Source organism: Anabas testudineus, chromosome 15, assembly GCF_900324465.2.
Source record: "Anabas testudineus chromosome 15, fAnaTes1.2, whole genome shotgun sequence".
NCBI lineage: Eukaryota > Metazoa > Chordata > Actinopteri > Anabantiformes > Anabantidae > Anabas > Anabas testudineus.
Window position 1 is genome coordinate 12,567,292 of NC_046624.1, and position 12,781 is coordinate 12,580,072.

A 12,781-nucleotide genomic window follows, 5' to 3' on the forward strand; every position below is an offset into this window, starting at 1 on the left:
AGAAGAGAAGAGAAGAGAAGAGAAGAGAAGAGAAGAGAAGAGAAGAGAAGAGAAGAGAAGAGAAGAGAAGAGATTCTCACCAGGAAACAAAAAGGTACTCTTCATACGACTTAGGAAAATAAATCTGAATTGGATGCAATGAGATAAATCAAAATTAGATGCATTTTCTTGTTAATACCACAGTCTGGCAAGCAAGGTGTTTCTCTGACTTCCACCCACTACTTGCTTAGATATGCTATGTGACCTTGAATATGAATAAGCAGGTAAAGAAAATGAACAAATAAATGAATGCTACTATATCTAATCTAAAAGCAAAATATTAATAAAGGATATCCATCCATCAATACATTAGTTTTCTATGCCCTGTAATCCTGTTGAGGGCTGTGGGTGGCGGAGCCTATTTCAGCATTGAATAAATCATGCTCTGATTATGTGTGAAAACACATAGAAATCGTGTTTTTTGTTGAAAATAACCTTCAGTGATGGTAAATGGAGTCAACTTAAATAAAGTTTTTCTAACTTAACTGACAAAGCTCTTTACAATTTGCCTCTCATTCACACTTCCACAGCAACTTAAAGTCCACGACTTCGACATGCGGGCAGGAGGAGGATGGAACATGACTTAATACGATGTGAAAACCACTTGTACCATTTCAAAAGCTGTATCTCATGTCATGATCTAGAACACCGTAGCACATGAAGTCGCTGAGGGACCACTGCAAAATTTGCACATGTTTTTAATAAAGCAAGTGCTGGTGGAATTCAGTATGCAGGTCTAGACTGGGGACAGTGCTCAGTATCATTTGTGGGATCATATGCAGATCCCACCATCCATTTCATATGTGCTAGGATTTTTTTCTCACACCATTTCATCCAGGAAAGGTACCTTACATCACTTCACTAAGTTATATTAAATCATATTGAGTGGTGTCTGTTGTGCATCACTCAGAAACAGAACTTCTAGTCAATAGTATGTTGTAATTATGATGTTGATGCACAAACAAGGAAACACTCAAAACATTAGTTTTACAACTGCAAGAAATCTTCAAGGAGCCTGCTGTTTATTGAGGAGACAGCAAAGAAATAAATTACAGCAACTGCTAAGAGGGTTTAATTATTTTAGTGCTTCTTTCAAGCTTGCCATTGTTTCGTCTATGAGGCTGGTGAATGCAAATCCAATAAACTTCCCCAACACTAATCGCTTCCTGAGCCAATAATGCAAACACATTAATCAGAGTACCTTTACAGGCACGTTTAGCATGTCATGCAAAACATCTCATTTTCACAACATTGCCATTAACTATTAGCTGTGTCCTTTCCTCTGTTGGGCCTCCACCCACACTAAATGATTACCTCTCATTAATTTAATTGCAGGCAAAATAGTCTGCAGCTTTCAAATGCCTCTGGTTAAAGAGGATTTGATCACAGAGACGTACGAGCTGTTTGATGATCAGCACACAAACATCCTAACAAGTTATACATGACGTTAAGGTATGAGTGGGATGATTTGACTTTAGCTAAGCAGCAGCTAAGCTAGTGCCAATAATATGAACTGTCCAAGCTGGCGGAAGCAGGTGAGGATGTGTTAGCTGGACTACTCCCGACTTATCACCAAACATTTGGGAAGAGTTGTTAGCAAACAGTATTGATTTTAATGTTGATTTCATGGATTATGTTATGTTGAATACGGATCAGTGTGCATCTGAAATTATTTAGTTTTTTCTTTAATAGGTGATGTCAATGTTTTCTGATGACTGTAACTCCACCTGAAGCTGGACTCCAACAACTTGGACGTAAGTTGTAAATAATGGGACCTAGATGTTGTGTTTAATATAATGCTGTTTAATTAAAGTCTATGTTAAGTAAAGTATATGATCTCTGAAGATTTAGGAAATGTGTATTTTATGTACAAATTATAGTCATTTATTACATTGAAACTGTGAAACAACTTTAAAGCGATCCAGGTGAGCAAATGGTAAACTAAGAGTAAAAGCACTTCTGCTGTAGTTTCAGTGAAAGTAATTTATTTAAAGTGTGTGTACAGGTTCTTGAGAGAAATCAAAAACCAAATGTTTCATGGTACATCCACTCCCAACTCTTACCATCTGAAAACCAAAACATGTATTAATTAATGGCCTTCATCTTCTTTTGAAAGAGAAAGCATCTGGATTGCACGCTATTAGTTACACTATGTACTGAACTGCACATGAAATCAGTGAAAAAACTAAGACAAGGAGGCAAAGACCACATTTGAATGCAGTTGGACATACTGAAAGCTTCAATCTTAGCAGCAAACATGAGAAGTGTAAATGAGAATGTGTTTGCATAATTAAATTATGCTGGAGAAAACATCAAACGAAGTGGTGTGCAGATGGGTGAAAAAATGTGATATTGAGACATTTTTAAAATGCATAGTTACCAATATGAAAAATACATCATGTAAAACTGCAATTAAAAAAACATGCCAGTGATTTTGCACGTCTATCACATCTGATGTATCACAACTGATTTTCATGTCTTGTGGAGATTAAGGGGAAACTGGCCAAAAAGGATAGATGTGGAAAAACATGTTAAAAAAATAACATGCATTTTAAAATGAGAGTGCAGAAAGTACATTACAGTGCTGAAAATAATTGACACCTTGGAAAGCTGAAATGACTTCTGGCAGCAGTATACTAAATTCAGTATAAGAAATTCAGGAATTCAGTAGACATTAATTACTCCTGTAGTAGGTGGACCATTTAATTCAACATGACCACAGTGAGAATGTACTAAAGAACAGCAGTTGTTTTGAAATCCAAAGTGTGAATACTTGGTTTCCCTGAACTACATAAAACAATTCCAGCAGCCTGACTCCCTCCCTCGCTGCAATGAAAGAAAGTAGATGTATGCAAATCTTAAGATGCGTGGTCTTGGTCTTGACACTTACCTCCTCAAGAACATCGGCAAGCTTGCTGAGAATATCTTCCTGCAGGCCATGGAATGTAGGGACACTGCAGGGGAAAGAAAACTGGGCTCTTATATAGGTTCATAAATATATTACTGATTCATGCTTGTCATACTGTGAGGTGAAAAAGATGTTGAAAGCTGCATAGATTGCAGCTCATATTGGCTTTGAAACAGTTGAACATATTCTATGCAGAACTGTGATCTGAAGTGAACAGCATAAATATATGCAACAAAAACATATAAAAGCTGCAATGCTTTGAGAGTTGGCCTGTAAATTGTATTACCGTATGTGGATATAAATATTTCAGTTTAAAGTGGGAAACGTGTCTAGTTACACAGCAGGACATCAGATCTTAAGGTTGAATACACCAGAATGAGGCTCTAATGTTTGTTCCGTTTGCTTCCCAGCATTGTCAATGAACACTATCTGCCTCTTATCAAGCCTACTAAATAAAACTGGCCCAATGTTTATCAAGGAGCAGAGAAAATAACCCCTGTTGGTGAACAAAGAGCTTATCTTTTCAAATCATCTCTTTTCCTTTCTCTCCGTTTCATCTGCTCCCTTTGCCCCCCTCATTTTCCATGCTTTATTACAGTAATCTGAACCATCTTGACTCGGCCCCCAGTCCAGGCTTTAGCCACTGTACTGATCCATGTGTTGTTGCTCTCTCAACAGAGGCATTAGCCAACCAGCTAGGCAGTCAATGGATGAGCCATCTCTGCGTGAGGCATGCCGTTTCAATCTCAAGCAGTGAAGCACAAGCAAAATGTCTCTGTTGTAGTGAATTTCCACGACTGCGCCTTAATTGTGTTACAGCTAACTGAATTAATTAATTACATATAATTGCATTGGCAAGTGCATTTTTTAACTTATGTGGTTATTTTGATTATTTTAACCATTCAAACATTGTTACACTTGTGGCATCATGCAATTATGAGTAAAACTTAAGATAATTTTTAACTATTTCAAGGGTGATCTTGCAAACACCTACGAAAAACAAATAAAAGCGACTCCTTCTGGTGAAGGGGTTTGTTTAATGCTTTCCTTTGCCCATTTGCCATTCCTTTTCTCAAATTTTTGGGCAGGTAACTGTCTTTTATTCTGTGGCTCATAGGTAGACTTTTATCTAAAGTAGAACGGGCCAAAAGATCAAGTAATACCCCACCAACCTCACAAATATCAATTCCCAACAATACATATTTTTGTTGACACTGACACTATCCTTGTAGTTACTCTTCCTGGAACAATGTGCTAGAGTAATTTAAAATAATTTAAAATACAACCACCTTCACATGCTGTTTGTAATACAACAATTTTGAAGCAGTTGAATGAGTGGGTAGAACATGGACAGAGACCAGCCTGTGTTTCTTCTTACGCTTTATAGTTTAGCCTCTATAAAATAAAATATCAACATAATTGCTATATTTTGAATTAAATTATGTAACTAATAATGGTCTGATTCCCCATTTGATTCACTTTTATAAAGCAAACACACAGAGTGAGCCCAAACCAAGCAATGCATACATCTATTAAATATTTACATATATGCTGGACTGTTATGCAAGACCTCCTGAGAGGCAAGAGCTGCCACAACACATACGCTCATGCACTCAGGAAAAAGATAGGAAGTGTTTTGTGGCTTTTTTTAACCACAGCCATCACTAAAATAGCTTTAGTGTTTCAGACAGGAAAGTCATATCAATGTGTTTCCTATCTGATCTGAAATATAGTTTTGGCACTGCATGCTGTAAAGGCTGGTGAAAGGGTACTGCATATCAAGGACTGAAGTGACATTATTGTAACTGACCTGCAAGTGAAATAAAGTGACATAACATAAAGTGTTATACTATACTGGTAGTCTTGAAATAGAACAGTATTTCTTCACATACTATTATTAGCCTTTCCTATTTGGAAAGACAGAAGTAGTATGACAATATAGTAGTACATAGTAGCAGAAGTCCAGTAATAGCAATGAAGTTTCACCAAACTGTGTTGGTGGTAATTTAAGTAGTTTAAATTCCCAAATGCAACTATAGTAGTTTTATTATAAATGTTTCACACAAGGAAACAAATAATTTTTGAAACAGTCTAATGGGTTATTTTGGAAGGGAAGGTTTAAATGGTGCTTGAAGGTTCTCTGTATCCATTCACCTGCCTTAAAACTGCTCTGTCAAAAAGTGACGGAGCCTGACCATGATCACAGTGACTCATGATGTTTTGTTCCAAAAAAAACTTTTATGATTTTAAGTATCTACGACCCCCCCTGCAGCAGACATTTAAACAGTACACATTCTTCAGCTGTTACTTTTTATTCTATTAACTTCAATCAGACAGTGACAAAGGTTTGGACACCTTACTACTTGTTACATACTCAGAACTTCATTAAGTCATTAGGCTTTAAATTATTCATTTGGACTTGCCATCGGGAACTGTCAGTCTATGAAAGTTACAGACCTGATAGAATATCTTCAGATATTGTGGTAACACTCAACAGCTACAGGCTCATCTTAACAACTGCCTGAGAATGTGAAAATTAAACTAATTGGTGCTTAAAAAGCATGGGGGGGTAATAAAAGATACTGAAGTGCTTCCAGCTTGAATTTCCACGACCTGAAATGCTATTAAGACATAGACAACATCTGGAAAAGCAAGACAACTTTTAGACAGAACTGCACATCATCAGCCACTTTTGTGGCAGCTAGTGGCACAGGAAACATTGCACAGATAGAGGGAGTAATAGGTTTTACAAAAAAATTGGCAAATGTAAAGTCAAGAATGTGAAACTGAAGGTGAGGGTCTCTTCTACAATAGGTCACTGATCCAAAGAATATCTCAAAGCCACCATGACCTACCTCGAGAAACACAAGCTTAAGTTTAAATGGCCCTCACAGTCCAGAAAACATGCTTTGTGTTCAAGATGGCCTAAAATATCTAAAAACCTGACGTGAACTGTAATGGCAAGTAGGTGTAAATTCCTAAAGAGAGGAAAATGAAAGACTCCTCGTTGGTTATATAAAAGGGGTTAGCAGTCGTTGACATCGGCCAAAGCGAGAGTCACTAAGAACTGACTTTAGCTGAGTGCCCAAACCATGTTTTTTCTGTGTTTTTTTTTTTTCTTATAGTTCAAGGTCATAAAATAAAATATAACCGATTTGTAGTATCATTTGTATAATTTCAAGAATGTTAAATGTTTGTTTGCTGCAGGGATTGTATTTACTTTTTTGTTAAATGTTTTTGCCCTGGTGTGCTCAAACTGTTAAATACAATATAGTGAAATGTGTGAAAGGACGTGAGAAGACATAGGAGCAATCCAAAAAATCTAGCCTGAAAGAAACTTATGTGAAAATGGAGTGGCAAATGTCATACAGGAGAGATGTGATATAATTTATATAATTGGCTTGATGAAGACTAAAGTGGATGGCAGACAAACAGGAAGGCTGCACGGAGATAGGGGGTGAGAGAGATTTATACTGTAATTGCATCTCATGCATCTTGATCACTGCACATTGCCATCTCTCTGTGTTTTGATGTGTTCTTTTATCCTATACTCCATGCAAGTCCCCCAGAAAGGGGTCTGCAGCCCTTTTAAGTGATAATAGGCTTCTCCATAGAGAAGTGGTTAGGTTGTAAGGTTCTCTGATATTACCAGTTTAAGAAAGATGATTAAGGTATATTTCCAGTAGGATCAATGGCATGTTCAGTGACGTACCATAAATTAACACTGAATCATATCGTTTAGTGGGAAAAATGAGAGTAAGGAATCTTCTGAGAAACGGCCCAGAAATATTCTCCTGAATTAATTTTGTTAATTCATTCATTGCATTTCAGATCAAAGCCCCATTCAGGCCATGTGCCTGTCATGCAATTTACCCTGGTTCCTCACCTTTTCAGAAACTCCATATATTCTGTGTGCTTGATGAGGCCCGTCCTCATCATGATCGTCTGAAAACATTGCCGGTCGATGGCCCACAGCTTCACATTTGTTAGAGCTAGGAAGAAGGAAACACACAAGCAAGATCATGAAAGGTAATTTTTACCCTTGGACAATCATAATAGTAATAATAATGATAATATCACAAGTGCACATGATACATGCCCTGCAACACCTTTAAGCTTTTTGCATGGACAATATGAATATAATGAATACCATTTTCACTATACAGACGGTGCTTGATATTAAAGTTGAAATGTGAAAAGAATCATAGTCATGTCCTGCCACGTGATATGTGAGTGGTTTTACTGGATAACCTACTGAAATTACTGTTCAGAGAGAAGGGTGGATAATCTGTGAACCTGTAAACATGGCGATCAAGCCTGAGAGGCAGGAGATATTCTGGACAATTACTTTTTACTCAGCAGTTGAAGGTAATTGGTATTTTTAGATAACTGCATGGATGGCTTGTTTCAAATCATGCTACAACATTTTAATTGGTTTAAGGTCAGGAGTCTGTGTTGACAATTCCAACTATTTTTTTAGTTTAAGCCCTTGAGGTACTGATTGCTCCTTGCATTAAGGGCAATTATCAGACAATGTGACAATAGTTATGTTACGTTTCAGATAATAAGCTGCTATCTTTACATTCTCCTGCACTGTTTCCTGGGACAATTTGGCATTAATTGTCCCCACAGTGATTGCAATCTACGCTGGCACTGAGGCACCAACTCTAAAACAGTACAGTCTCTTTACATGGAGTAGATTGAGGTTTGGTATGCTATTTAAATATAGCAATTTTTCCCATCTGTACACTGAGCTTTGTATCAGTACAAGTGTTCAAGTGTTTGCTCACACAAACAGCAATAATTTGTCTTTAGAGCAGTCTATTCCCATGTATTTTTCCATGGACAAACCTATATTTGACATTTTTTAATAGACAGATAACACAGAAGTCTGGCTAAGCGATGCCCAGTATGCATCAGTGCTACTCTACATTTCCGTGACACCTCCTTGAATAATGTACAATTCTCTTGCAGCAAATTTTGTAGAATACAAAATCCTTCAAGCAACAGGCGTAAAATCTCTTCCATTTTTATGCTTGGCTGTTGACTGATGGAGGCTGGGGTGTTTTGAAATTCCTTTTCTTGCCATTTTCAGAGTTTTGAGCCTCAGTGGTGCCTTCTTTGAGGTCCTCTGTAGTCACTTTTGATTAGAATATGTTTCCCCTTGACAGCTCTCTGTTGTAGAGTGCAGACTCTGTTGGAAACCAGGCCATGTGGGTTTTCATCAGAGCAATGGACCTCTAACCCACAACTGAATGTCATTTTGTTTCTCCATTCAAACCCATTTCACAGAAGAAATTGGGTTGTCGGGGCAGAAATTGTATAACAACAAATCAAAACCTCATATTTCTTCTAGCCAACCTACATTGTGACTTAAAATTCAGTGCTTCACTTTGTTAATACCAGTTTATGATAATTATATTAAAATATCATTGTATCACCTTCTGCAAGAGAGGCTCATTTCAACTTCATCCCTCCAATTGTGCAGTGGTGCAGCTGACTGTGAGGAATAATAAGAAAAAAGATAGAGAAAATCTACAGTCTGACCCCAAAACAAATCTGGAGATCCCAGAGGAGCTCCCTGGCCACAGGGACATGCAGTAATATTAGACCGACAGACACATCAGATAAGAGTCTACTTGGTATTTCGTGAGAGTATGTATGTCTGTTGCTAGGGCTTTCATTTTTCCAGTGTGACACTTCTTCACAGAGTTTCAATAATTAAAAAAAAATCAGGGTTTTATGATAATGGTATGCTTTCTATTTATTTAATTATATTGATATTAAATAATTGAAAATTTATTTTCATTTCCTTCCCTTCGAAGCTGCACGACGAAATGCATCTGATAGGGAATCAGTGTGTCACTTCAGGAGGATGACTGCTGGGCCTGACCCTGCAATTTAGAGTGCTTTTACACCCATAGGCTTTGGTCTATTTGAATGGAAATCAAGTTTGTTTTCCCTCCTGGTGCACTTCGTTTTGTCTGTTGTGAACACGGTAATCGCACTCTGGTACATACCAAGACCCCCAAAATGAGGTTGTCTGGATCCAAATCCAAGTCCTGGTGAGCAAGCATACCAACAAAAACAGGACCAAAATCTAGGAATTGCTCGAGTTCAGGGCATTGGATTATATGTGGATTTAAATTAATTTGTTTGTACACCCCTAAACGTTGCAGGATGAACCACAGGCAAACGTAGAGTCATGACAAGGGGTAGTGCCTCACAGACATCTGGTCAGAAGACAAACGTGTAAATGACCTTAGCGGCGAACAGCCCGTGTTAACGTACAATGTGTAATCGTCTCTTTCGAAACTGAATCTTGTAAACTCATATATTCTAAACTCATATATTCTAAGTACAGTATTCACTGTACATACACACACACAAATGAGTGATATATTCTCACAGACATCAGAAATCTTTCTCTCTGCAGACCAAGGGTTTGGCAGCACTGTAAAATAGGGCCAAACCACAGGAGAAATGTCCTCATTACACAGCCTGACACTGTTTATACTTAGGGACACTTTCTTGTAGCAGGAACCCCAGAATGCATAGAGATAAAAATGTATACAGGCACAGATGTCTGGATACACAGAGGCACACATATTCTGTGCAAGCATGCACTGAGCTACACAAGTTCATTTCAAAATGTGTCTGTTTATGTGTGTTTTTGATTAAAAACACACGCATGCTGCCATGTGAACATGCACATACACATCAAAAATAAATAATGACCTGATACAAAGTAAAACTGGAAAACTATACACTGTGAAATACTCTTGGTGCAGTGGAATTCAACACTGACTTCAAACACACTTATTTCACAGTATTACAGTATTCAACCGTGTCTAGCTCTAGTTATGCCTTATTTGATCACAAATATTATTTCTGGAGGGGTGATGTGACCAAATGTTGGGGACAAATTACTCCACTATACACTGTAGACCCAGCAAACTGGGTCTATGGAGTTAGATCTTGAGAAATTGTTAGAGCAGCCTCATAATTTGACCCCCAAGCAACAAGAGTGGGAGTTTAGATGTCATTGCCCACTATGGAATGTGCAATGGTGTGTTTTGGCAGAAAGTGGGAGTTTGGGGCATTGGGAAATAAGATATGTAGGAAGCCTACAGCGCACCACAGTAGGTAAACGTATTATTCGGAAGCTTGAGTAAATTGCAGTGAGACTCAGGGAGCTAGTTATCCTGTAGCGCAGGCGCGAATGAATGTTTTAGGGCTTATGAGTTGCCGACCATTAGCTTCACAGCTTTCTAGATACATATAACACCCTGGGGCAGTGCTGAAGAGATGCAAGGATGTGGTTATATAAGGTATTAAGGAATTGGGCTATGTGTTGTTCCTATGGGACGATCACTTGGGTTTTAACAGTCATGACTGGTGACCTGTTAATGCATGCAACGCATTAACCTATGAATGCATGGTGTATGTATATGAGTTAGAGTTAAAGAAAAAAAAAAAAGAAAGGTTTGGGCTTACTGAAATAATGGGCATTGGCCTTGTAATGCCACTTGTCAAGAGTCACCGTTGTGTGGAACTGTATTGTTCATCACATTGTAGATATTGATCAGAAATTAGGGTTTTTGTATGTGCACATTAAGTATATTAACAGTCATTAATTTGTCTTTAAAATTTATATCCTACTGACTGCTGTACGCTTTGTCCCTGAAACCTCCTCTTAACTCAGTGTAATTCTGTCTAACCTTCAAAGCCACACTGCCCACAGTCAAGCACATTATCATTTCTTTTCCTCTCCCTGACACAGTGACTGTAATGCCTCAGCTTTCAATTTCCCCCAGTTATTTACAACAATAGATCCACAGTGTTTATCGTGAATACTCTCAAAACGAGATAGTTTGCTTCCTTGGCATGTAAGGCCTCAAATGAGATGATCTGTGTTTAAGCCTGAGGAAAAAATATAAAAAGATAATATGCATATGAATGTCAGGAAATGGCATGTACAGTATGTGGTGGGAGGAGTCACTCATTCATTTGGCTCAGTCATAATTCAATGTAACTGGGCTATTATGCAAGTGCTCCGTGTGTGTTTGCTCCTGTAATCGAATTTTTGCTCTGTGAATTATATAAATAGGGGATGAGGTCAACTACATTTCTTCTCTGTACTCTGGTCATGACTGTTTGCATCCAGAGCGTGGATTTTGGAAACACATTTCTGTTGTGAGTCCCACAAGATTTGTTTGGTTTAAAATTACTCAAAATTGTCTACATCTGGTCCATGACAATTCAGTTGAAGTATCAAGCACTGCTGAAAATCCTCATTCCTTTCCAATAGCACCACAGGGCTATGTGCAATTGGTACTTTAATACATTTGAATTTGAAATTTGAAAGTGAGTGTCTAATGAAACTAGAAGCACATATACATGAAGCACATACACTGGTAGCAGAGTATAATGTACTACTCCATGTACGCCCCTGTGTATGTCGTTTTTTACATGAAATAAGTTCTAAAATCCATTTCCACTCACTCTCCACACCGTCTTATGGATGCAGGGAAATCTGCATCTACTTCACACGACACTGTATATCTTTCACAGTTCCCTCTCCCACTTTTACAATGTTACCTTGCCAGTAATCAAATCATTGTCACACAGCAAACGTGTCAGAAAACCTTAGAAATATCAATCATCATGAGTCTTTGGTGATATGTTATTTAGTAGGATGTGCTTGACTTTGAATTGGGATTTTAATCACTTGCAGGTGATTAATCTGTGCAGTGTCTTTATTAACTTATTAGTTAGATCAGTTACCATAAGAACTTTATTCTGAAATATTGTTGTAATGTTTGGGTTTGAGGGAATTTGAGTTGGTTTCTTTCATTACTCCCATTTCCCACTCTCCTACTCCTGTGACTCAACTTCTGTTATTAACATCTTCAAATCAATCTCCCCAACCCCCCCTTCTTTCTTGTTATTAGAAATCGAGCATTCTCTGAACCCTGCTCTGTGACACATACTGTCACATACACGCTGAAAAACAGTCACAGGAACTAAACTCCTTTGAGGCATCCTACGTCTTGTTTCAGAAAGCATTAAGATTGTGATGCTGTAAGTCCTGCAGGGTGAAATGGTGTAATCTCCTTTCCCCTTAAGTCATTATTAACATCAGACAAGTCTGATTACATCTCAAGGAGTTCTTTAGAGCGTGAGAAAGGAGGGCTGGACGTTATAGCGGTGTTACAGAGCCTGAAGAAAAATGAAAACATTAGATGAATTGTTTTCATAATTATGTATTTAATTAAAATAATAATAATAATTGAGGCTTAAAAGAAAAATAACAGTGTACGAAAACATTCTTTCAAGTTTCAGAAATTTTTATGCCAAAGAACAACATTTGATATACATGATTTATTGTGAATGTCTGGAGTTAGGGTGGTAGCATGTCCTGGTATGATAGCTTTCACATTTTGGTAACAACACCAAAAACTAGCTGACATAATCAGATGCAGTCTTTAGCTGCCAGTTCTGCCAATAGTCACCCCAAGTAGAAGACAGGAGTCCATGGACTTGGAGAAGCAGCAGCTTGAGAAATATGCTAAACATCAACCCATTATGCTCACCTATGCTATGCTGAGCACAAGGATAACCCATATTTTGTTTTAGAAATTAATTAATTAATTGCTGATAGCCACCATATATTTTCATTATTAGTGATAAAATCATACCAAAATGTGCAAGTCATAATATTTAAATGTATAAATCTAAGACTGAACATAAACAGGATAATCTTGGTACATTTTGGATGGAAACTTTATGTCAGAGCTGGATTGAATAGGAATATTTCCAGACGTGGACTTT

General features: G+C 37.7%; 1 protein-coding gene across 2 annotated transcripts in view; it reads right to left on the minus strand.

Moving 5' to 3' along the window:
- Positions 1-12,781, minus strand: part of LOC113159779 (cGMP-dependent protein kinase 1) — a 69,375-nt gene that overhangs the window by 19,869 nt on the left and 36,725 nt on the right. For both annotated transcript variants that reach the window (XM_026356681.1, XM_026356680.1), the window contains exons 4-5: positions 6,834-6,939; positions 2,930-2,993 (exon numbers count right to left, since the gene is read on the minus strand). In XM_026356681.1, the coding sequence (XP_026212466.1) occupies positions 2,930-2,993; positions 6,834-6,939 (170 nt within the window). The remainder of the gene's footprint in view (positions 1-2,929; positions 2,994-6,833; positions 6,940-12,781) is intronic.